The following is a 25,450-nucleotide window of genomic DNA, read 5'->3' as shown; positions in this document are numbered from 1 at the left end:
TCTCTCATACCAAACCCAGTACTTTTAACCATGACTTATAAGCCAAACCAGTCCAAACGAACAGAACAGAGCTCTTGCCACTGCTGCCCACCGCCGCTGACCGACGGTGACCTCGCTGCCCCCCACTCCAACCCCCTATCAATGTCGAAGAGACATAAACTTAGCTTGAACCCATAGAATACTCAATGGCCTATAAACTGATGGAGCCAAACTAGTTGGAGCGGGTAACCACGGGTGAGACGAAACGGTCAACCGTTTCTAAATGAATCATTTTTGTGTGTGTGTGTGTGCGCGCGCGCATTCTGATTTACAGCGAGTGTGACGCACCCAGTGCAAGAAGATGGCCAATACACATGATGCCTTTGATTTTACGTCGGTGTGCTAGTATACAATGCAAGCAGTGCTTTCTCAATTTCAACTCTTATGAACAAGTAAAACATCCTGTAAGCACTGGTCACATCTAGCTAAACTAGGCACGGCAAAACGGGATGGGTGCCTATCAGTCATCACGTTGTTGTTGTTGGCCTAGAGCACCCTGCCGTCCATCCCGTCAAGAAGACCCGACCACATCCCTTTCACCGGCGGCAGCTGCGCCACGAACGCTTGCCACGGTGGGTACCCCACGCCGCTGCCGCGGACGCGCCCGTCCATCCGGAGGGAGAGGTACCTGCAACGCATCGTCGACATCCAATGGTAAGATAACAAGAAACGAAGAACAGACCATTCATCATTGCGACATGATAAGACTGAAATCTTCTTCTTCTTAACCAATAGGCTTGGTGCTCATTTCGAATCGAGAAGAGTTTAAAATTTTTACAAGAAACTAGACAAAATTGAAATCTTCAGAACAATGACGTTGGGAAACCAGGCGAGTTTTGCGAGGTGCTTACACTGGGGAATCAGATGGCACGCCGGCCAGCTTTTTCTGATCGTCTAACCATCTGCATCAGATGCATGAAAGTGGCGATCAACGCGAGACTAATCAAGGTTATAGATGGACAAAGGTGTTATAAGCTGAGCATGTTGAATTAATTTCGTACTGCGCCCATTCAGTTGTGTACACCGGCGTGAGCTGCCACAGCCTCTTGCTCCTCCGGGCGACGTCGTCGTCGTCGTCGTCGACGACGCCGTCCTCGTCGCCGCCGTCGAGCTGCAGCTCGGGCGTGTTCCCGTCCGTGGCGAAGGGCACCGCCAGCACGGCCCTCTCCGCGAGCTCCCTCAGGAACGGCTGGCTCCTGCGGAACGACTCGGCGACGAACTCCGCGGGGCCCGCCACGATGACGAGCCGCGCGGTGCCCCGCAGCACGCTGAGCGTGAACGGCCTGCCGGTGCCGACGCGGAGCCTGAGCCTGGACAGGCGCTCCTCCCGCGCGAGCCTGGCCACCTGGGCGTCCTTGGCCTTGCTCTCGCGCGAGTAGAGGAAGGCGAAGAGCGAGACGGCCGCGACGTCGATGCCCAGGCCCTTGAGCGTGTCGGCCGCGCCCGCCGCCCTCGCGGGGTCGGACGACAGCGCCGGGAGGAGCCGCGCGAGCGCGATGAGCCCCCCCAGCGTGCCGCTGGCCATGAACGCGAGGTAGAAGAACATCCGCACCGACCGGAACGGGGAGAGGACCTCACTCCGTATCTTCGCCATGGAGCTGCGACGACACGCATGAGCCGGCCGGTTCACTGGACGATATAATAAGGACTCCAAACACAGACTCCAGAGCCGAGATTTGCTAGGCACAGAGTAGAAACAAGCTGGTGGCGGCGGCTACCTTACCTCGCTGCTGTCCGGAGTGGTGGGGGGAGGAGGGGAGGGCTTGTTTGCGGCGGAGCAGCGGACGCCGGCGCGGCATGCTCTGCTACAGGAGAGTGCTGGCTTGCGGGAAACTCGCCAGGAGATGGGAAGAGGGGCGCGTAGCCGTAGGGCGTAGGGGACGGGGACGGGGACGGGGACGGGAAGGGTCGCCGCCATCTCGGGACGGCAGGCTTGCGTGCTTGCCTGCCTGCGGAGTGCAGGGCAGACCAGAGCTCTTGTCCGTGTCTCGCTAGAGGATGGTGGGCCGCGTCTAACCGCTACTTGGTTTGTGGCGGCAACGGAAACAGCGAGGACGAGCCTTGGCCTTACGATCCGCCCCTGTGCACCCGCACTTGTTCCATGGAGCTAACCTACTCAAGCTCCTCCTATGCCTGCTATTCAGAGATAAAAGTTTCTAGGACTGTCTGCGTATCTCTTGACACATTTGTGTTGCAAAAATCTGTCGTTTTCTTTGACACAGAGTTACTCCTTGATGACACACGTGTACATCAGATACCGGAGATACTCGGTACGAACGAAGGCTGGAGAGTATGTTGTGTATGTACGCTTACACGACGCCGACGACCCGTGAGACGGAATACGGTAGGTCGGTAGCAGACTCGACGTCCCGTTGCAACGCATCAGGATTCAGGAGTACGCCTGCTCCTCCTCCGCTGCCGTTCCCCTCGTGCCCCGCCGTGCACGCTCGCCCGGGAGGTCGGCGAACACAAGCAACACAAACCTTAAAAGCAAATCCAGTGGTCCAAAATTCAATAGATTTCAACAACAAAGTTCTGATGACAGATAAATAACAAAACTCAAATTTTTTTACTTGTAACATGCAGGCGCCACAAATATTTTTTTAGAAGTACAACAAAAGCTTCGACGCAAATATATTAGATAGAGAAAATAAAAATACAACCATCAGTCTAGTTTTTTTTAAAGTGAAAACCGGACCTAAAAACCGCGAACCGGGAGAGAACACTACTGGCCCAGACAAACAACAACTGTCGAATTTACCCCACAACTTGCTCGACGCTAAGCAAACTTGACCGAAAAATGACCCAACTAAGGGGGTGCTTGGATCCGGTGACTAAAATTTAGAAGGTGTCACGTGAGAGTGTCGCATGGGATGTTCGGATACTAATAAAAAAACAAATTACAGAATCTATCGGTACTCCACGAGACGAATTTATCAAGCATAATTAATCCGTCATTAGCACATGTTACTGTATCACTATATTGTCAAATCATGGACTAAGTAGGCTTAAAAGATTCGTCTCGCAAATTAGTCGCAAGCTGTGCAATTAGTTTCGTAATTAGTCTATATTTAATACTCCATGCATGTGTCCAAACATCCGATAAGACAACTACTAAAGTTTATGAGGAAAAAACAAACACCCCCTAAGGACAAAAACAATCAAGAACCAACTAACAAAAACAACTATCTCAACCAACTAGCACCGAGCACAACCAACAAAGAAGAGAAGTTGTCGAGCAACACCAATGACACAGCATGGAGCACCGCCATGGCAAGACGACAAGAGTGTAAGGGATCCTGAAAGCCTAACAACACCTCCAATAAGGAAACGACGCCAAAAGCGCCGACAAGCTAGCCCAACAAGGAAGGTTTTCACATGCAATTCCAGCAGGATAGGAGAAGAGGTAGAAAGAGGATGGCTTCAAGACACGAGCGACATCCGCATATGCCATCGTCCATACTTTTGCCCCGACCTCGTGCAACCTACCCACTGCTACCCGCTGGAGCCCCCACAGAGGTAGCCTACCCCTAGGAAAAGTGCCGGAGATACACGCGGGAGTCCCCACTGACACCGAACGCCACCGCGCACACTACAAGCGTCCCTGCCGCACGTGCAGCCACGGGAAGACGCCCTCCACCCTAGCAACGAGGTAGGTGTGATGAGGGACCAGCAGCAATCCTACCTGGCCGTCGCCCGAAGAAACACAGGCTAGGAGAAGCAACGCAAGAATCCCACCAGAGAGGATAACCCACCCCTAGATCCAACAAAGCCGGCCAGTAGCAGACCGATCTAGCTAGCTCCACCACGGAATTGCCCCCAAGCAAGGGGGAAGGAACGTAGTAGGGAGGAGAGGGCCGGGGATAGTAGAAACCCCAGCCACCGATCTAGCCAACGACCCTACCCATGCCAAGCAGTACCAGCAGCAGCCCAAGCCATGCTTGGTCTCAGGCGCCCAACAAGCACAGAGGCCGCTACAGACGACAACAGCCAACCCCAGCAGGACGACCCCCGCGAAAAACTAGCACGAAACCATCACATCACACCTTGTTCCCGAACTACACAACGGAAAAGAGGACACAATATGACATGAAATGGATGAGATGGCCAAATTAGTACTTGTTCCAAATTAACTATCATTTTTTATTTCAATGTCATAAATTTAATTAGATTTGTAGAAAATACGTGCAATATTTATATGTTTAAATAAATTTATTATGAAAATAGATTTAACGATCTATCTAATGGTATTAATTATGTACCGTAAATATTAATATTTTTTATATAAAATTAGTCAAAGTTTTTTCTCGGAAAGTGAGAACGACAGTTATTTTAGGACGGATGGGGTATTTTGTTAGCACGTAGGGCAACTGAAAACATCTAGGCCTCTAGTTGGGTTTCAGTGATTAATGATAATACGAGATTACTATGACTAACGTGTGTTTTGCAGATACAATTTAAGTTAGGTCATGGTAATGACAATTGATTGGGCAATCATGGTTATCATGCCCCTACAATGAAAATCGTTTCGGTTTTCAAAGGATGTACGACAAGGTTAAGGATGGACTAGTTCTAAGTGTCGTTTGCTGTTGAAGAGACACTTAGAGTAGTTTAGGACTTTGTTTTTCCTTTGACCGTACTATTAAGAGGGGTATGGACTAGTAGCTTAATCTAGGTGAGTCTAGTGGGTTAGGTGTGGTGCATACTTGTCAAATCTAGCACTAGATAGCTCTGGAGTAGCCCTAAGATCAATTGGAGCAAACTTCATTCACGTATGATTTTGAGTTGGAAGTGAATGGAGGGTCAAATGACTGACCGGACGCTGGTCTGGTTGTGACCGGACGCTGAAGGGTGAGTCCAGTCAGTTTATTTGATCAACTAGAGCCGTCTGGTGACGACCGGACGCTGGGTGTCTGCGTCCGGTCAACTCTATAGAGGTTTGAGAGAGAGAGTTTCCTGATCGGACGCGTCCGGTCAGTACTAACCGGACGCTGGTCAGGATCCGGTAACTGACCGGACGCTGAACAGCGAAGTGATCGGACTCTGGGTGTAAACGTCCGGTCAACATCAGTAAGGTTCCAGAGAGCAGTTTTCGTGACTGGACGCAGGCCAGAGTCCGGTAAGAACTTAACGGCTCTTTCTAACATAGTAGCGGGGATAACTGACCGGAGCGTCCGGTCACCCCGCAGAGTGATGACTCAGCCTCCAAATGTTATGTTTTGAATGAAGGAGTATAAATACTTACTCCACTCGTCCAAGGGAGGTCTCTTGCCCATTTGTTCAGCTGAGAAACACCCTTGAGAGTGCTAAGGAGAGCAAGAGGCTAGTGAGGTGATTGAGATTTGAGAATCCAAGATTAAGGCTTTAATAGTGTAAGGAGAGTAGCAAGTGTGCATCCACCCTTCTCATTAGGCTTTTGTGGTCAAGTGAGAGTTTGTGATTGTTACTCTTGGTGATCGCCATCACCTAGACGGTTCGGCGGTGATCGAGAGTTTGATGATCATCCGGCAGAACTTGTGGATGACCCAACTCAAGTTGTGAGCGATTGTGGGTGATTCACCACGACGGAGTATCAAAGAATCAGCCCGTAGAGAGCACTTGATCCTTGCGCGGATCAAGAGAGAGCTACACCCTTACACGGGTGCTCCAACAAAGACTAGTGCAAAGTGACGACTCTCCTATACCTCGATAAAACATCGCCGCGTTCCTTTCCCTCTCTTTACTTTAAACATTTACATTTAAGCAATTCATTTCTTATCTCTACATTCTAGAATTACTATTCTAGAGTAGGATTAGAACCTATGTGAAAAACTTTTGTGTGGTAGAATAATAGAATCACATTCTAGATACAAGGGGTGAACCTAAGTGCAGGACTTAATTATTAAAAAAATTCCACGACATCTTGATCTTTCAGCGACAAAACCATGTACTCCTTTAAGAATTTGTAACATTTCGTTTACTTCCACTCTTCTCACGGACGCACTACGAAGAAAAGCGATCGACCTGAAGAAAAGAATCCACAGAAGTTTTGCCATATTTCACAACAGGCCGGCAAACTGTCATCCAGCCAAGGAAAATGGGCCCAAAAAATCACTTGCATAACTGTTCTCCACGAAACTACACTTTCCTTTCTTTGTACAGCGTATGTACCAAGTAGTACAAATGAAGCCACACTCATTAACACTCTCCACAAGCTACCAAAGAAAAAAAAAGGAAAAAAAGGGTAAAGAGGGAATACATAATCACACAGGGCAAAAACCAGGAGCTCTTGACAGATGGGGGACGCTTGTTTATACTAATACACATACACAAACAAATGACAAGAAAAACACCCTACCGAAGAAATGCTCATATAGACCACAAATAATAACAATGTTACAATCTCATTGGTTAGAATCGATTGGCTTGCCAGACCTCGCCTGTGAAATCCGGTTAGCGTAGATGGTTACTAGGCGGAGCTGCGTGCTGCTAAGCCCTTCCAAGTATGGAGCGAATGCTTTCCCAAGCATGATGTAGATATCCACCAGGCAGAACACGACAGTCTAGAGTAACAAGAATGACCAACGATTAGTTACTAGAGGAATGCATTACGAAATTTCAAGATACAAAAAATGGTCAGTACACAATTGAAAGGTCGTGTACAGATTAAGGGCCTGTTTGGTTTCTACAGGAGCTCCTAAAATTCCTGTCACATCGAATGTTGGACACGTGTATGGAGTATTAAATATAGACTAATTATGAAACTAATTGCACAACTTGCGACTAATTTGCGAGACGAATCTTTTAAGCCTAATTAGTCCATGATTTGACAACGTGGTGCTATGTAATTAGGCTTAAAAAATCCGTCTCGCAAATTAGCCTCCATCTATGTAATTGGTTTTGTAATTAATCTATATTTAATGCGCTTTATTAGTATTTAAACATTCGATGTGACATAAATTTTAGGAGCGACTAAAGATCCAAACACCCCCTAAGCAAGGGAAATATGATGGTACTGACCTTTCGGACATCTGGACTTTGGTTGTTAAAAGCATCAAATAATGCTGGCAGAAATGTAGGCAACTGATCAATCAATTCCTCTTGGGAAAGGCGCCCAACAAGCTGCACAATTGTCACAAGAAAAACAACTATCAACAATGTTTGTACAAGCCAAAGCAATCCTTAACACTAACAAACGAAATTTTAAGCAAATTTTGAAACAAATATTTTTTTTCATATTACTAGTTATTTCCTTTTTCCTCTCAAACAGTGCAGAAGAGCTCGAGTTTCATTTCATTAAGAGAGAGAGAAAGCACAGAGAGGGCAACTGGCCTTACTACCAAACACCCTTGACTACAGATGTGCCAGAGATAAGGACAAAATTCATTTAAACTAACATGATTTTCTCATACTATTATGACACTCTTGAAAGTCACATTCAGAAGTTACAAATATATATATATATATATATATATATATATATATATATATATATATATTGCAAAAGTTCAGATTGATTAGCATCGATTGTGGCTAAAGCTTCGAAGAAAGAACACAATAGGGTTGTGCACAAGCAACTAGGGTATCTAAAATGAAATAAGTGCAATGATGGTTTTGGTGAAGCAACAATAACTAGGATTACAGATGTGCCAGAGATAAGGACAAAATTCATTTAAACTAACATGATTTTCTCATACTATTATGACACTCTTGAAAGTCACATTCAGAAGTTGCAAAAGTTCAGATTGATTAGCATCGATTGTGGCTAAAGCTTCGAAGAAAGAACACAATAGGGTTGTGCACAAGCAACTAGGGTATCTAAAATGAAATAAGTGCAATGATGGTTTTTGGTGAAGCAACAATAACTAGTACTACACTGTCAAGTCCATTTTAAAAAAAAGCAACATTATCACCTCAAATTTAGAATTGAGATTGATACATTACAACATGATGCTCTCTGCACTAAATCATAGCTGTAACAGACATAGGCACTTCGTTTGTTAAATCACTATACAGTCTATGCTATGCCATTCAAATTAGTGGGAAATGATCAGACAGCAATACCAACTGCAAATATGGGATACCTTTGTCAAACAGTTGATACACACGACAAGTATCTTCTCATCATCACTGACCAATAAAGGTACAATAATCTGCATAAGAACCAAAGGCCTTTAACATCGAAGTATAATAAACTGGACTGAGTAGAAAGGGAAGCAACAATAGTACATAAGAGCAAAACTTTGTACATACAGCAAGACATCTGAAAGGATCATATTTTGCCAATAGAACATTTAAGCATTGGTTTGCCTCATTTGAAATCTGCATAGCAACAAAGAAATTTTAACACAATCAAGTCTGCAAGTTACAATGAGTAAAATGAAGAAAGGTAATACCTTGGCCACCGCATCTTTGGTCACATGCAGGAGTTTTTCAAGAACAATCTCCATAGAGTCTTCAATTGAATCTTTCTGGGAGAAATATATTTGTAATGTAAAAAGGGAGAGTCGATCAACTACCTAATATTGTTATGCTCAAAAAAGGAGAAAACTCAGACCTGGTTGTTGAGCATCTCAGCAATCAAAGATAAAGCAAGCTCCCTCGTGGATGAATCAGAGTCATCTAATACCTCAAGCACAACCGTTAAGATTTGATTGAAGTACTGTTGCAAGATTGAAAGGCCAGCATCAGAAAGCAAATAATGATTGAAATCCACATCTAGATTACTTTGTACTTAATCTCCGTGATTTACACCTCCAGTAGCCATAAAACAGAAAGCTTACTAGACAAAGAGAAAAAGGAAAAAAACAACATAATATGAGAGAGGGAGGGAGCAAAATTCTTTCAAGACGAGGCACTTTAGTTTCTATAGGTCCAAACTATCAGTAGTCATCGGCCTAGGTCATGCGGCGTATGGTAAGGTCCAATGGGAACTGGCAGGGGACTGCAAACCTCCTACGAGGTCCAAAAGTGAGCAAGGTTCAGTGAAGTTCTAGTTCTACAGCAATGGGACAAGTGCTGAGATGGAGATTGCAGCAACAGTAACCTCATGAACCAGTGAGTGGAGTTTCAACTTTCGACCATCAGGTGCTATAACAGTATGATAGGAGTGCAAATAATGGGGTCTTCTGGAATAGCATGGAAGTGAAGTCACATAAATCCCTTTTCATGTTTAACACAAGTAATGTCCAATGAACCAGGAGCCCCATCCCACACCAATTCAAGTAGGGATGACTTTCCAGATGGGCAACAAAACAGTTCCTTCGTATCCATATGACTTTTTTTCTTCTTTTTCTACCAACCTCCCTAAATAAGGCATTCCAACATTCAGCAATGGCAAACCAATGAAACTGCACGCCATGTCTCAGGCAGTGCTGAACTATTTGTTGCTAGATACAAAGAAGGAAGCAGGTCATGCCTCAAGCTACATGAAGGTTTCTTTGTTTCTGTTTGAAGAAAAGAGAATTGGGCTTCCGACAACAGACCAAACTCTATTACTCCCTCCGTTCCAAATTATAAGACTTTTTAACTTTTCTACATACAATGCTTTAACTATGTATCTAGACATAGTGTATATCTAAGTGCATAGCAAAAAGCTATGTATCTAGAAAAGCCAAAACGTCTTATAATCTAGAATGGATGGAGTAACAAACAAGCAAGTGGAGTACTAAACTATTAATAAGTTGTGTGTGTGTATATGAAAATAGATCAAAGGTTAGTATGAATGTAATTCCCCAAAAGAAAAACTAAGTTTTACAACACAGTTTTTTTAGATATATAAGCCACATGCAAACGTTCAGAAGTTTTATAGATCAAACCATATTTAGAACTCCCCTAGTGTTCTCAATTCTCATAAAGAAGATTAAAATGTTTCATCATGGAATTAAAACAGAAGATGGTGGTCCAGTAGAAAAACAAACTCAGAAACCAAGAAGGAAAATAAGTGTGGTTATCGTAAGGAACATTTAGTAAGATAATCATCAGGTGGCAAACCTTTGCCCAGATGGAGCTGTTGTTATCAAGGGAAGCATCAACCAACCGTTGCAATGCTTCCCGCTTTTCCGAGCTTGAAACTTCAGTGTCATTGCTTATCTATAAAGTTTTGAGACTCATAAGTTAAAATAATAAACACAAATTCTAGGTAAGAAGAGAGACACAGTCATGGGTCAGGGTGGACTGTCAGTGAAAGATTTCCATTAATACCTGATGGAGAAGTTGTGGTATGCTCAGACCGTTGTCTGTTTGAAGGCTGGTCTTTATAGAACTAAGACTCACAATCATATCACCCTCTTGAACACTTTCTTCGGTGGTTGAACCAACAGTATTATGCCCATCAGAAGTAAGAAACCGGCTGAAATCTAACCGAGGAGTACCGGTAGCAGTTTCACCATCTAAGGAGGCATCAGTTTTTTCAGGGTAGTTTGTCCAAGAGCGAGCAGCTTCCACGACTGAGTTACTGTTAGTCTTTGGTTCTCTACTCCTAGTTAAATGAACTTCAGCTCCTGTAGATGACTCCAAACTTTGAATAGCATGATCCATGCTCATATCAGAAGCTGTTCGACCTATAGAGACATTATGCAGCACTGGTTCTTGCATTGAATTGATCTTTTTTCCCCCTTCAGCATCAAGGGAACTAGAAGAAAACCGCCCAAATGGATAGCTGTTCTTGGATGTCAGTGCATAGCCATCCTCCGAAGAAGTTCCAAAATCCGCCTGGTCATAAGATTTGGGGCGTGGACGTTCTTTCTTGCTCTGCAAGTAGTTCACCAGATCAACCTCAATACGAGGGGTTTTGATCTTCAGGGCTCTCCTCAAGAGGTTTTGATCTTCAACTGACAAACTGAGAATAAAATTTAGCACTGCTGTTGAATCAAAGTGAGAATAAACAGATATGATACCAGAAATAGATGCCTCCTTCAATTTTGCATTCTTTTCATTTACCAAAGGTGCCAATTTTGAAAGCCATAGTTTAAGGAAACCACTGTTACTGTAACCATCAGAGTCAACAGTGTACTTGCTGAATGATTTATTTGCAAACTCAAGAACAGCCAATTTTGCCTTTGGGGACCTCTGTTCATCTAATGATCGTACTAGCGCAGGTAGCAACATATCAATAGCATATGTTCGACCAACAATCTCCAATGTTACGGAGCATGGTTTTTTCACCAACTCTTTTGGATCAATAAGCCGTGAAAATACATATGGTAGAATTCGCTCGACATAACTTTCAAATGGCTTCTTGCAGGCTGGGATAATCTCTGCAAGTGCAGAGAAGGCTGCCTGTGCAACCTTATGGTGAGGATCATCCAAATGACGGAAAAACAGCTTCATAACCTTCTCAAAATTTTGAGTAATTTCTTGAATGCCTTTCTGGCCTTGTTTCAATAAATTCCGAATAAACCCAAAAGCTGAAACTCTTGCTACCCAGTCAGAACTAGGGCTGAGACCCTCAGAAAGTGCATCATTTAGAGAAGTCAGAGAATCTGTATAGCCAGACACATCACCTGATGGTACATGGCTATCATCAAAGCTGTGTCTGCCACTTGCAGAAGCCCTTGACATTACTTGCTTCCTTAGAAGAGGTCTCTGGAAATTTGGGACATCGTTGTTATGTGAATCTCTGTGGCTGGAATCCCTATAAGACATATCAACATAGTTTCTCTCCAAATGCATTTGAGGGATTCGCCTAGTTGAACGGATATCATAGCTCTCATCCATGCGGCCTCCTTCTTGAAGCCTCTCCGAAGATCTTCTTGAGTAAGGCAATGATAAGCCAGACATGGACTCAGATGACATATTACTCAAATATGGTGACCTTGACCGTTCTTTGGTGGGCAAGTGTGTTGTCATCGTATCCAATAAGCGGGAACCACCATTTCGTGAACTAGGTGGGATGGTAGGAAGGGATGAGTCCAACAGTACTGAGTTCTGCAATGACAGAACATTTGATGCTGGTGCTGCAAGCGGCACAGGAGGATCACGAGATGACGGAGGATCAACTCCTGCACTAGGATTAAAAAAGTAAATAAGAAATTAAAACTTTTATAGTATCAACGGAAAAAACAGAATCGGTAAAATTGTTCTCCGATGCATAAAAAATGCTGCCGTTTTTTTCTTCATTTTTGAAAAGGCATGTAATGCTCATTTTGTTGCATATAATATAAAGTGTCAAAGCAAATTTATTTATCTTTTTTCTTATTTGCCCTTATTTATCACATCTTCTCCCTACATATTTACAAGTAATAATGTTCTCATTAATCAACTTTTACTAATTCTACAACATTAAAATAGAGTAGCGTAATCATTTTATCTCTTCACTGTCTCGGTTCCATAGAACCATTTAGATAACCCATGTACAAACTGAAAATACAGGAGGGAGTATAACATGAAAAGAGTAATTGAATTTCTTAATAAAAATGACAACTAAGCAGTTTAAAGAATACCAAGATCCAAGCTTGTTGAGCGCGCTGCAGAGAAATTTTGCCCTGACATGCTGACACCTTTCAGCAAACTTTCAATGGCAGAAACTTTTTCTTTGCTGGAGCTAAGCACACTCTCCAGGCTTCTCTCAGAACTTCTGCCAATCGTCTTTGACTGTGATAACCGAAGATTGTTTGATGGAAAAGATGAATCTGAAGAAATAGCTGCACTCTTGTCCATTGCAACAATAGCCGAAGTGCCATATCCAGGTACATGTGTACCACTTGAATGAGAGGAAGCACGTGAAGGCTGCACGACCCTATCACGCAATGAGGGAGAAGCATACCTTTTGTGCACACCACCATCTTCATCATTTATTACCTGCATTTTTTTCTCCAATTAAAGAATGCAATGCAGGTATTTGTCTATCTGGAAATAGGAACTTAAGAGGGGGAAGAGCACAGAATGGCATACCCTCTGTATCGCAGGATCAAATGACATAAAAAGACGGCGTGAGCGCTCAGGCCATGTCTTTGCAAACATTCTATAGCAAGTTCTTGCAGTTGCACGAACCTAGAGTTGAGAAAATACAATTAAACACAAAATAATCTAAAAATGTATGAACTAAATCAATGATCCCAAGAAATGTGCAGTTCCTCACAAAACTACTAGAAAAGAGGACAGCATAATTTTCTTTGTTGAGCAAATTACATCCTTCATTAATCAAAGAGAGAGTAGAACCACATTTATTAACCATATGAACATATCGAACATTGACTTGGGAACTGCCTTGTGCTACATTATTCTCCCCAGAAGGCTACAACCCTTATTTTCCTTTCTTGTCGCATGCAAGACCAACAAGGTCTGTCTGGTCAAACAGGACAGAAGGAATAACACATACATGTTTGTGGGTGTGCATGAGCAGAAATATTAATTTTCAGCCAAGTTCTGAGTATCTGATCACTGTGTTTGTTTATTTCACATTATTGTTTGTTGCTGTGCTAAGCAAATTAAAAAAAAAGGACAGACCCAGTGCTGGTGGCTCCCACATGAGTGGGGTCTGGGGAAGGAATAACCGAGGCAAGCGTTACCCCTGCATTTTGCACAGAGGCTGCGTCAAACCCAGGACCTTTGGCTCAGTGGGAAGGCTTCTCACCACTGCGCCAGGCCTGTCCTTCTATGTGCCAAGAAATTTAAATTTTTTTTTTCATGGAATTTGTCAGCACGTCTGCAGGCAGGGTGCAAATCATGACACAATAGAAAGAGAAGAGTCAAGGGTGCGGAGTAAAGAATAAAGAATAATAATTCAATTTTGGACAAATGGCTTCATTTCAGTGCAAAAACGAATGTGCCATGATATGCAACACAGGACAGAAAATTGATCCTACCTCGCTCATCGCATCTGCTACACAGCATTTTATCATATCCTCATATAAATCAGCTGAACGTTGTATTTCTGGGGCATCAGCCCAATACTCCAGGACCAGCAGTGCATACTCACAGCACCTGGGATAGTGGGAAGTAAACTTGAAAAACTGGCAAGAAACTAGCCAATGGACAATGTGAAAACAGCCAAACATGTTTACCTTGCACGGAGGATTGCACTTCGGTCATTCTTTGCTGTGTCAACTATGCGAAGAAGAATCCTAGCAACCTTGCAATTCCGCAGGATCTGCAAAATAATCCATGTTAGCAAAGAGGTGAAATAAATGGCATCCATTGAGAACAAACATATAAATGACTTACAGTTTTTATACATGTATCCGCAGATTCAGCGATTACAAGCACTGTTATGACAACAAGCTTAAAAAGCATCTGAAAAATCCATACACATGTTAGGTTTGTTTCAAAATGTGTATGGGAGGATAGAAAATTGCTCATGAAATTACCGGGATGAATTGTTCAGCACATGGCTCAAAATCACCGAGGAGTTCTTTGGATAGTATATTAAGTAGGTGGCATGCCTGGGTATAAAAACATGAGTGAGAAATCTTTCAACTTGAAAAAAAAATCCAACATGCCAGGTATGCAATTCACCTTGGGGAATAGAAAAGGCAAAGTAACAGATTTTAAAGAAAAATAATCTTTACAAAAAGAAAGATGGATAAGTGGTAACTGATAATACCTGTTTGACAATACTAGAACGTCGATCAGACAGCTGAGTAGACAATGGAGGAACCAGTTGTTTCAAGAGCATAAGGAATGATGGATAATAGATCGCACCTGTCAAATGTCACAACAGAGTAAAACTTAAATTTTTTTTGAGGCATGCAATATCATACTAGCAATGACAATTGATAGAGCTCCCAATGATAAAGATTCAGTGACAAATTCATGTTTCGTAATTGGATGACGATACTTTTTCCCCGATCTTGAATCAAACAGAATATTAAGATTCAACTCTGATTACATCCCCTTTACAGTGAAGGTTAAATCCTCAAAACTGCAAGTTCCACTATTAAGTAGGAACGGATCTTGTATTCACCAATATTTACTACAAAATATGGATGTTTAGTGCATTAAGGCTACCCCATCATTCTAAACTAGAAGAACACCTGCGCGTTGCTGCGGGAACTACTGATTTGGAATGAAATTTAACTATTCATACAATTCTTAGGAAGAGATTAACTGTTATAAACTAATATTAGTGGATAGTGTGGCACGCTGATGTGGACAACTAAATGTATGTTAGTGGATGATGTGTCTCGCTGACGTGGATATCATCATAATTGCTTGTGCTAGTGAACTTTAATTGCAAGTGATAGTGGACTGCCGAGGTGGACACCTTGCATGCAAGTGATAGTGGACTGCTGAGGTGGACACCTTGCATGTCAAGAAAAATTGCTAGTGGGGTTTTGCTTTATAAGAGTATAGGATATGGAATTCCTATTTGTCTATCCTTTGGTGGTCATTCCAAAAGCTTAAATAAATCAGGAAATATGTGCAGTTGGAAAGAAATAAGGAAAACGACTCTGAATTTTTTCTGTTCTAGCCTGCCCAGCAATAAGGCTTACTTTTCTGGCCATATAAATGCTTTCTAAACTTTGCAGCCAAGACATATCACAGTATATTCTCTGTAGCCATACTCATGGCCTAGTAATATTGCATAAAGCATTATTAGGAATAATGATATGGATGCAGAAAATCAACCTCCATAAACCAGGGCTTCAATCCTTTGCATGGCAGCAATACGTAAAGACCAATCCTTTTCTGGAACAAGGGTAGCCGCAATCTTCTCAAACTCCCGAAGTAATTCTTTCTCAGAATGAACTTTTACTGGTTCCACAGGTTTTTCTGTAACATCGGTGTCACCTGCAAATGACACAATAAATTGCACATCAGAAATGTTGTATACTTGTATATGTGGCAGGGGGTTAACTATCAGAACACACAAACTGAACAAGCATAACTTGAGATGCAGATGGCAACATGTCTAGTGTCAATAGGAAAACTAATTTCACAGAAAATATCAAAGATCTTGTGATAGGATGCATGCCCCCATAAAATTCATGAAAAACAGCCCAACTAAAGGAGTCACGCCTATGCTATGTTACAAATTAAGAGAATATGATTTGTTCTGGAATACATATTGGAAAAATTATCACAACAGTGAACAAAGTGGCTGTGAGCCCAGGGCGTATAGGTGGTGCGGTGCTTAGAATTTTTCATTATCACCAGAATCCTTGGCCTTTTAGTTCCGATGTGTTCAAAAAGGCTGAAAAGCTGGCGTGCTCGTGCCGAAAAGGAATGGTATCTTTTTAGTTCGGATGTGCTCCTAGGTGATACGTCGGTGAGCTGGGGCTTTTGGCGATTCGTGCCTATACTGGACTGATGGAGTAGTCGCTAGTTTGATCGGTTCATAAAACGCACGGGCATAATCCTAGTTCATATCCTCATGTCGAAATACAAAATTTCATGAAATGTAGACATTACCTCCAAATAGTGTACTTTCCCTTGGTATGCTTTTTGTCCTTGGGCTGCCTCTTTTCGGATTAGCACTAACAGATCTAGATTCTACAGCCTTATACTGCATTGCTGTATCAGATGATCGAACCTTTGGTTCTATTTTATCCAACCTTGAATTTATTTCTTTTAGCTGCAGGCACCAAACAATACAGATTAGGGTAATCTCGCTTTGTTGATTTGCAGACATTGAAAACAAGAGAACATAATATCATGTAAAGCATGAAATTGCTAGCCCAACTATTAAAAGGAAGTTTTAGCAATAAAAGTACCATGTAAGAAGGCAGATTATGGCGCTGCAACTCTTCATGAAATTGTGACCCCATGTGCTTGTACATCTCCTGTAGTGAAAAAAAAAAATGAAGGCTTACTAGAAACACTTTATGCTGCCGAGATATCAGGTGTGTGTCCCAGCTAATCAGTGTGAACAGTTTTGATGAAATACAAATAGATGAATCTGAGTACAAGGGACTAAAGCAATTCAACTAGAAGCAAAAGAGCTTGGAGATACATTGAATGTTGCTATAAAAGATGATTCAGTCTCTCCAGCTTACAAATGTGGGATGGAACTATTGGGAAATTAAACAAGATCAGTAGAAATGGAGAGCATACAGTCAAAAACAGAGCATAAAATCATGGGTGGTGGGAAAAAAAGTGTCAGATGAAGCAGGTCTATACACTACACAGTATGGAATATGTAATCAACTAACCTCAATACAAGAGATAGCAGCATCTCGAACACTTTGGTTCGAATCATTCATCAATTGCAGGACCTGCACCAGACCGAAAATCTTAGGGCTTCTGGATATAGCGTAAGTGTGTAACATACAGAAGGATATAAATTTGGATATGAATAAAAAGAATAAACAGCAACCATCTGAAAGTGTTGGCTTACAGGTGAAAGCAAAACTCGTTGCAAGGAAATCTCTGTAGAAGCAAATAGCCCAACTGCAGTTGCCACTGTACGTACAAACTCTTCCCGCACCCTCCAACTCTTATGAGTCCATGCATAACTACCAGCTCTTTCAACTATGATTGTTGGTGAAGAAACCTGAGAGTTGAACAAAATCAAAATATTGCATGATAACAGTCCTAAAATTTAGAACACGCCAAACATGATTGGCTTGAATGCTTTGATAGTGGAAGGATGGAAGTACATATGTAACATGGTTTAACACTAATGTCTTAATAGCCCTGTTTGGTACAGCTTATATGGGAAGCGCTTCCCAGATAAGCTGCACAAATAGTGTAAAAGTGGCGGTCAAAATAAGCTGGTCTGATCCAGCTTTTGCTTTTTAGTACAAATGGGAGCGGTAGGAATAAGCGTGGCTAGAATAAGCTACTGAAAAGCGTGGCGTTTGGCTGTTGATTTCAGCTTATTTTGGCCATAAGCAGCTTATAGTGAGCGTCTACGTTGTACTGTGTAATTCTCAAAAAAAAAAAACATGTCCAATACTGCATAAAGCACTAACTAGTAAAAAAAAAAGCATCAGAATTTAGAAGTCGTTTTCATTACAAACAGCCAAAGATTTCGCTGAGTCATTTATGAAAAAACACAGCTCCAAAAGACATCCTAGTTCTAATGGTAAAAGGTAAAAAACAATAAGGCTTCGTTTGGATGTAGATATTGGAGGGCTTGGAATTGAATTGGGTTGAATACCAAATCAGACTAGTTTTGGAAATGGATACAATACCAAAGGTATTGTTTGGATGCTGATGAAATTGGTAGATAGAATTCAACTGAGTGCCAAATACCAATTCATGTTTGGATATCCATATCATCAAATTGGAACTGACAGACAACATCTCATCCCCTCTGCCGCCCGTGGAGCGCAGCCCGCCAGCGGAGGAAGGCAGGGAGCGGCGGCAAGGCCCGCCGGCGATGGAGGCAGGGAGGGGCGGGGCGGCCCGCCGGCGAGGGAGGCAAAGAGCGCCGGCGATGCCGCCGGTGATGGAGGCAGGGAGGCAGGGAGTGACGGCGACGCCGCCGGCAATGGAGGCAGGGAGGGGCGGCGCGGCCCGCCGGCGATGGAGGCAGGGAGGGGCGGCGCAGCCCGCCGGTGAGGGAGGCAGGGAGCAGTGGCGCAGCTTCTCGTGTCGAAGACGAAGGGGGTGAGAGAGACGCGGGGGGATGGGGGCGACACGATTCCAGCGAATACGGAGGGGCTCGGCTCGGTATCAAGGGTGAAGGGGTGAGAGCGGGACCAATACCGGTTGGTATTGAGTTTCATTTCCAATTCCAAATTCCATGACATCCAAACAGCGGCATTCGGAGTTAGCAATTCCAATTCCGAATTCTGAGTCTCAATACCTACTTCCAAACGCAATCTAAAAGAATTATCTTAAGAAGCCCCAGTATCAGATTGCATACAGGGAAGCAGCTAAGTCTTTACTTGAATCCCAAATTTATCTTTGTTTGCTACAACTAAATCCCAAATTTCCCACTTTGAGCATGACTGCAACTTCTACATCTACCGTGCCCCACCCAACCTACCAAAAAAAAAAAAAAAAAAAAAGCCCCAAATCTTCAACCTGCTCCAGCTCGAATTCGCAACTTAATCTAGCTTCCCAGCTACATGCATTTTCCGGGAGAGGTGGCAGGCCCCTGAGAGCGCCGACGACGAAGGGAGCTCACTCACCTCCATCAGAGTGATGAGGAGCTGCCGCGCGGCGTCGCGGACGGGCTGCTTGCCGTCGCCGAGGCGCTCGACGGCGGCCGGGACGAGGGCGTTGAGGTGGATCTTGAAGTGCTCGCCGGCGACGACGGCGGCGGCGGAGAGCGCCTGGAGGCCGCCCTGGGCGATGCGGAAGTTGGCGTCCCGCGTCAGATCCATGCAGGTGTCCACCAGCGCGGTGACCTCGGCCGCCGCCAGCCCGCGGCGCGCTGCGGCGTCGAGCGCCTCGTGCAGCCGCTCCACCCCGGCCAGGCGCTCCTTGGTGTCCTTGGCGCGCGCCGCCTCCAGCGCCGCCTCCATTCCCTCCGCGCGCCCGGCGGCCCTGCCACGGGGGGAGAGCTCTAGGGTTCCCGGGCCGCGGGACAGGCGGCGAGGCGGGCAGGAGGTGTGGCCGGATCTGAGGAAGGAGGAGGGGGGGCAGAGGTGGGGGAGTGACAGAGAGCGCACACAGCGAGACGAACACCAGAAGGCTAGGGTGGTTGGGTCGGGCTTTTGTGCAGTTAGCCTCCTGACGTTTGTATCGTTTGCACTGGAGGGGCGTTTGCGTACAAGCCTCCGTATGAACTGGACTGGACTCCCCGGAGACCGGAACGGTGAACCCCACTGGGCAGAAGGAAACTGGGCCAAAAGCTGGTGGCGCGTGGAAATTTTGGCCGTATTTTAAACGGTTCTTTCCTTTTTTTTTTCCACAGTCTGAGCTGAGCAGCACGAGGAATTGTTAAGTTTTCCAGTTTCTCTGCTTCAAAAAAAAAAAGTTTTCCAGTTTCTCTTTTGGATTTGGAATGGCTCTGTTTTAGCTTGGCGACAACGTTATAATGAGATACGATCCAAACAATCCATCCATACCCTTGTCATGCAAGGTAACAAGGCGTGGGAAAAGATCGCAATCCATTCCAAATCATTTCCACCACCCATGATGCGTGTGGGCTGCAGCAGGATTTCAGTCACAGCTGATGTAAGTGTATGCTAATATATCTGTAAAATCTGGGGAAAAAAGTATATAGTATTATCACATCCAATCTTTTCGTTGGTGCTCTAGGGGACACTGTCAGTGAGAGCAAAGAAGACGGCGCCATGTCATCATATCTTATCTCCATTCATTCATCATCAGATATATATCACGGACCAAGGAGAGCCATGTTAGGAGACGACGAAATTTTCAGTTCATCCGTCCGAGCGCTGCTGCACTTGTCTCTGCAGAAGCGATGCCACTGCCAGCCGGATGATGCGCGCACTCGCACCAGCACTAGCCAACTGCGGCGACGTTACGCCTCAACCGATCCGGCGATCCCCTGGCCTCCGGACGCCACTTCGCTGTCTTGGGTTCGTCGCACGGATTCCGTTCGCCTTCCGGCTCCGGGGGAACAGAACAGCCACGAGGAGCAGGGAAACCGGTCGAATTCCATCCAGCTTCTATTCTCGGCGCTGACGGCTCTGCGCCTTCGCTCTAGGATGGCGCAGCCCTGCAGGTGCAGGGTCCTGACGTCAGGTCGATCCTGTCGCGTAGCGGCGCAGGGACAGCAATGCCAAAGACAGATCAGCGAACAATGGCCTGTTCGCTTGGCTGCGAACAGGGCGAATATTTTTAAGGCGCCAGAAGCTGGTTTGCTACAGTGATGCAGTGCTAGCCGGTCCTGGGATGATTAGCGCCTCGCTGATCATCATAATTTGACGATTTCGCACGGGCATACGCCGTCTTTTCTTCTCACCCATCGGTGCTAGACTTGACTGCCGGTACCGTACTCCGTAGTAACCACACAAATGTTGGGGTAAAGTACATCATCCAAAATCCAAATCCTTTGCTGAAAGCTTACGACGACTTGTTGAAGGCGATTTTTTTTTTATTTTTAACACTTTTTTATAAACTAATTTTAAATCTAACACTGTTTTTTTTCTTCAAAACTAACATTTTTTACCGCGCTTATTGCCCCGCGCCATGCATGGTGGCGCGGCGGGAGGCTTACGTGGCGACGACCGGGGCTACTGGCCAGTGATGTGGCAGGGTCTGTCGCGCCATAGACCACGGCGCAGCACTGCCGCGCCAAGTACCACGGCACGGCAGGACCTGGACGCAGACTGAAGATCGGCTGCTGTCGGTGAGGATTGGTAGCGACGCGACCATGGACCTCGGCTTCGCGTCGCAGTTGAATGGCAGCTGCAGCTCGGACCCCAACGCCTTCGCCTTCCTCGACCCCTCGCCGGTGGGCTCCGAGCAGGTGCTCTAGGCTAGTCTGACATAAGGTCGCGCAGCATGGTCGACTACTGCGCGTCCAACCAAGGTGCCTTCTTCGGCGATTTCGTGGCGGCCATGACCAAGCTCGGGAGGATCGGAGTCAAGACGCTGGCCACCGACGGCGAGATACGCCGAGACTGTCGGTTTCCGAACTAGTTGCTAGTTAATCTCGCCGGCAGTGCTGCCGCGACGCATTGAAACGAATATGAAGCAAATAAATGAAGTCCGTGCGCAAGTTGACAAGCTGCCACATAATATTTTCATTGGTTCAACATAAGTTCGACATAACATAACCAACTAAGCCTGCAAGTTTCGGACGACAATATTCGTTCGACCTAACAAACTAAGACTCAGGAGTGTAAGGATCCCTCAAACGCCTCTGTCTCTTCGGATTTATTGGTAACATATTGGGAGTGTAGCCAACGTCGGTGTGGTCGCGTTGCCGGTGCGTACGGCTCGTACCCTGTAAGTATATGATATGCATGATTACTTATAATTTTTATGATCGTTAGTTCATAGAGCCTACGTATTTAAAAAAAACTACCTTTGTTACTACCTGTGAGGCTCCTTGGGTACCAAGCAGGGCACCACCTAGTTAAGACATGTCGATCTCGTCCTGCGGCCAATCGTCCCACTAGTGGTGCTGTCTGTGGAAGCCCGGGAGGTCATCGTTGTCATCGTCGTCCTCGTCGTCCTCGGTTACAGGGTCCTTCCCAATACTATGATGTGGTGGCATACGCACTGTGGAAGTGGCACCTGTCACCGGCTAAGAAGAGCCGGCTGGTGTCCTCAAAGAGCTAGAAGACGTGCCACCCGACCGCGCCGGGACTGCCGTGAAAGCATCTAGGCCCCTAGTTGAGTTTCGATGATTAATGACAATACGTGATTACTGTGACTAACATGTGTTTTGCAGAGGCAATTAAGTTAGGTCACGGTAATGGAGATCGATTGGGCTATCATGGTGGTCATGCCCCTATGATGGAAATTATTTCAGTTTTCAAATGATGGACGACACGGTTAAGGATGGACTAGTTCTAAATGTCGTTTGGTGTTGAGGAGACACTTAGAGTAGTTTAGGACTTTATTTTTCCTTTGGTCGTACTATTAAGGGGGGTATGGACGGGTAGCTTGACCTAGGTGAGTCTAGTGAGTTAGGTGTGGTGCACACTTATTAAATCTAGCACTATGTAGCTCCTAAAAAGCCCTTAGATCCATTAGAGTAAACTCCATTCACATATGATCGAGAGTTAGAAGTGAATGGAGGGTCAAATGCTGACCGGACGCTGGTTCCGGAGTGACCGAACGCTGGCACAGAGTCCAGTCAGTTTATTTGATCAAGGTGATCTCGTCTGGTGCGACTGGACGCTGAGAGGTGAGTGACCAGACGCTGAGAGGTGACATGACCGGAGCGTCCGATCACCCCGTAGAGGCACATAACGTTTGTTTTGAACACGGGTGTATAAATACTTCCTCTATTTATGTGTGGGGGTACTTTTGCTTATTCCAACAGCTGAGAAACACCCTTAAGAGTGCTAAGATGAGCAAGGTCCTAGTGAGGTGATTGAGATTTGAGAATCCCAAAGAGAGCCCTCATTAGTGAAAGCAAGAGTAGCAAAGTGTGCATCCACCCTTCTCATTAGGCTTGTCGTGGTCAAGTGAGAGTTCGTGCTTGTTACTCTTGGTGATCGATATCACCTAGATGGCTTGGTGGTGATTGAGAGTTTGGTGATCATCCAGCGGAGCTTGTGAATGACCCAACTCGAGGTGTGAGCGGTTGTGGGTGATTCACCGCGACGAAGTATCAAAGAATTAACCCATAGAGAACAATTGATCCTTGTGCGGATCAAGGGGGAGCTACACCTTTGCGTGAGTGCTCCCAGTCAGTTTATTTGATCAAGGTGATCTCGTCTGGTGCGACTGGACGCTGAGAGGTGAGTGACCGGACGCTGAGTCCCAATGTCCGGTCGACTCTAGTAAGATTCCAGATATGGAAAATCATGACCGAACGCGTTCGATCAGTGCTGAAACACTGAAGTTCGAGGAGAACTGACCGGAGCGTCCAGTCAACATGACCGAAGCGTCCGATCACCCCGCAGAGGCACATAACGTTTGTTTTGAACATGGGTGTATAAATACTTCCTCTATTCATGTGTGGGGGTACTTTTGCTTATTCCAACAGCTGAGAAACACCCTTAAGAGTGCTAAGATGAGCAAGGTCCTAGTGAGGTGATTGAGATTTGAGAATCCCAAAGAGAGCCCTCATTAGTGAAAGCAAGAGTAGCAAAGTGTGCATCCACCCTTCTCATTAGGCTTGTCGTGGTCAAGTGAGAGTTCATGCTTGTTACTCTTAGTGATCACCATCACCTAGACGGCTTGGTGGTGATTGAGAGTTTGGTGATCATCCAGCGGAGCTTGTGAATGACCCAACTCGAGGTGTGAGCGGTTGTGGGTGATTCACCGCGACGAAGTGTCAAAGAATTAACCCATAGAGAACACTTGATCCTTGTGCGGATCAAGGGGGAGCTACACCTTTGCATGAGTGCTCCAACAAGGACTAGTGGGGAGTGACGACTCTCCGATACCTCGACAAAACATCGCCGCGTTCCTCCTTCTCTCTTTACTTTGAGCATTTACTTTGAGCAATTCAATTCTTGTCATTTATATTCATAGAATTGCCATGCTAGAGTAGGATTGGAACATAGGTTGTTAAACCTTTGTGCGGTAGATTAATAAAAACACTTTCTAGGCACAAGGGATTAATTGGGCTAATCGTAGGGTTTAATTATTGCAAAGAATTTTAGAATTAGCCCAATTCACCCTCTCTCTTAGGTATCTTGATCCTTTCAATTGGTATCAAAGCCTTGTGCTCACATATTTAGGCTTAACCGCCTAGAGAAAGATGTCTCATGGGGATGGACCTCCTCCTATCTTTGAGGGGGATGATTTTCCATATTGGAAAATCCGCATGGAGGCGTATCTAGAAGCTCTAGATGTTGAAATACTTAGAGCCACCTCACAAGGTTTCCCAAAACCTCAGGATGCCACACACCTACAAGGCAATGAGGTGAATTACGAGAAATGAAATGCAAAGGCTCGAAACACCATCTTTATAGGCCTTTGCAAAGATGTGTTCAACCGGGTGAGGAACCACAAAGAAGCCCATGCACTATAGTCGGATATTTGTGCGCTCCATGAGGTAACAAAGAGCGAGCGTGAGGAACGCTATCATCTTGTCATGAAAAAGCTAAATTCATTTGAAATGCTTCATAAAGAGAGTGATAATGAAATATACTCATACTTGAATGTTCTTATATAGGAAGTCAATGGACTTGGACTCACTCAAATGTAACCATCTGATGTTGTAAGAAAGATCTTAAGTGTCCTCCCCATTGATAAATATGGGCATATTGTGACCATGCTTTATCAAGGTGATCTTTCTGTTAGATTAGTGGCCAACCAGCTCTATTGCAAGGCCCGAGAGGGCAAGTATACACAATGTACATATGCAAAGAAGCCCTCCAAGTAGAAGGAAAACACATACACCTCCTATACATCTAACACCCCCTCAAACTCATGGTGGATCTACAACACTGAGTTTGGAGAGTAGGAATCTATGATGAGCCTAGGTCTGTGCCTTGGTGAAGGAATCAACTAACTAAACCTCTGAAGGCACATGGTGGAGCATCACAACCAGATCATGCACCTGCGATCTCATGTAGGAAGCATCAACACCAATGTGTTTGGTGAGCTCATGCTTGACTGGGTCTCGAGCAATACTGATCGCACCGGTGCAGTCAGAAGAGAGGAGTGGGTGCAGTGGTAGTCATACCAAAATTCTCAAGAAGCCATCGTAGCCATGTCACCTCTACAGTCACAGTCACCATAGCACGCAGCTCAGCCTCAGCACTCGAGCGGGAAACTGCAGTTTGCTTCTTGGTTTTCCAGGCAATCAAGGAGGAGCCAAGGAAAACACAATAGGCAGAGAGAGAGTAGCGATCATAATGATCACTCGCCCAGGTTGCATCAGAATACGCCTGAAGCTGAAGAGAACTAGAATGAGGGAAGAAAAGTGTCGCACCCAATTTTGCAAAGCAAAACCAAGTACTCATATATGTGCACCTAGGATGTCCAAACACACACA

At 44.9% G+C, this 25,450-nt stretch overlaps 2 protein-coding genes across 3 annotated transcripts; both read right to left on the bottom strand.

Moving 5' to 3' along the window:
• Nucleotides 1-341: 341 nt before the first annotated feature.
• Nucleotides 342-2,079, bottom strand: LOC136493627 (protein LOW PSII ACCUMULATION 1, chloroplastic-like). 2 transcript variants are annotated; one of them, XM_066489722.1, is made up of 4 exons: nt 1,758-2,079; nt 1,041-1,637; nt 891-941; nt 342-667 (listed from the first exon to the last, which is right to left on the bottom strand). In XM_066489722.1, the coding sequence occupies exons 1-4, from the start codon at nt 1,955-1,957 to the stop codon at nt 526-528; spliced, it is 990 nt and encodes a 329-aa protein (XP_066345819.1). In that variant the 5' UTR covers nt 1,958-2,079; the 3' UTR covers nt 342-525. The 2 variants fall into 2 exon arrangements, with proteins under 2 accessions (XP_066345819.1, XP_066345820.1); XM_066489723.1 differs by having other exon boundaries at nt 1,763-2,045.
• A 4,054-nt stretch (nt 2,080-6,133) lies between these two features.
• On the bottom strand, nt 6,134-19,545 carry LOC136491124 (CLIP-associated protein-like). The gene is made up of 21 exons (XM_066487347.1): nt 19,041-19,545; nt 17,297-17,452; nt 17,112-17,174; nt 16,674-16,742; nt 16,372-16,534; nt 15,589-15,750; nt 14,564-14,661; nt 14,328-14,402; nt 14,185-14,253; nt 14,025-14,110; nt 13,827-13,944; nt 12,913-13,011; nt 12,462-12,819; nt 10,222-12,020; nt 10,012-10,110; nt 8,576-8,680; nt 8,415-8,489; nt 8,272-8,340; nt 8,103-8,171; nt 7,039-7,140; nt 6,134-6,581 (listed from the first exon to the last, which is right to left on the bottom strand). The coding sequence occupies exons 1-21, from the start codon at nt 19,374-19,376 to the stop codon at nt 6,423-6,425; spliced, it is 4,329 nt and encodes a 1,442-aa protein (XP_066343444.1). The 5' UTR covers nt 19,377-19,545; the 3' UTR covers nt 6,134-6,422.
• Nucleotides 19,546-25,450: the final 5,905 nt, after the last annotated feature.

Source organism: Miscanthus floridulus, chromosome 11 (assembly GCF_019320115.1).
Source record: "Miscanthus floridulus cultivar M001 chromosome 11, ASM1932011v1, whole genome shotgun sequence".
Classification (NCBI taxonomy): domain Eukaryota; kingdom Viridiplantae; phylum Streptophyta; class Magnoliopsida; order Poales; family Poaceae; genus Miscanthus; species Miscanthus floridulus.
This window is presented reverse-complemented; position numbering and strand designations above follow the sequence as displayed.

Excerpts from the sequence above, each read along its gene's own strand:
- LOC136493627 (XM_066489722.1), bottom strand. The coding sequence starts at position 1,957 with ATGGCGGCGACCCTTCCCGTCCCCGTCCCCGTCCCCGTCCCCTACGCC. Across the intron at positions 1,638-1,757 it reads CCGGACAGCAGCGAGGTAAG|CTCCATGGCGAAGATACGGA; the intron begins GTAGCCGCCGCC and ends GTGTCGTCGCAG. Across the intron at positions 668-890 it reads GTGCCATCTGATTCCCCAGT|GTACCTCTCCCTCCGGATGG; the intron begins GTAAGCACCTCG and ends GATGCGTTGCAG.
- LOC136491124 (XM_066487347.1), bottom strand. The coding sequence starts at position 19,376 with ATGGAGGCGGCGCTGGAGGCGGCGCGCGCCAAGGACACCAAGGAGCGC. Across the intron at positions 14,111-14,184 it reads CGGATACATGTATAAAAACT|ATCCTGCGGAATTGCAAGGT; the intron begins GTAAGTCATTTA and ends ATTATTTTGCAG. Across the intron at positions 6,582-7,038 it reads AAAGTCCAGATGTCCGAAAG|ACTGTCGTGTTCTGCCTGGT; the intron begins GTCAGTACCATC and ends TTGTTACTCTAG.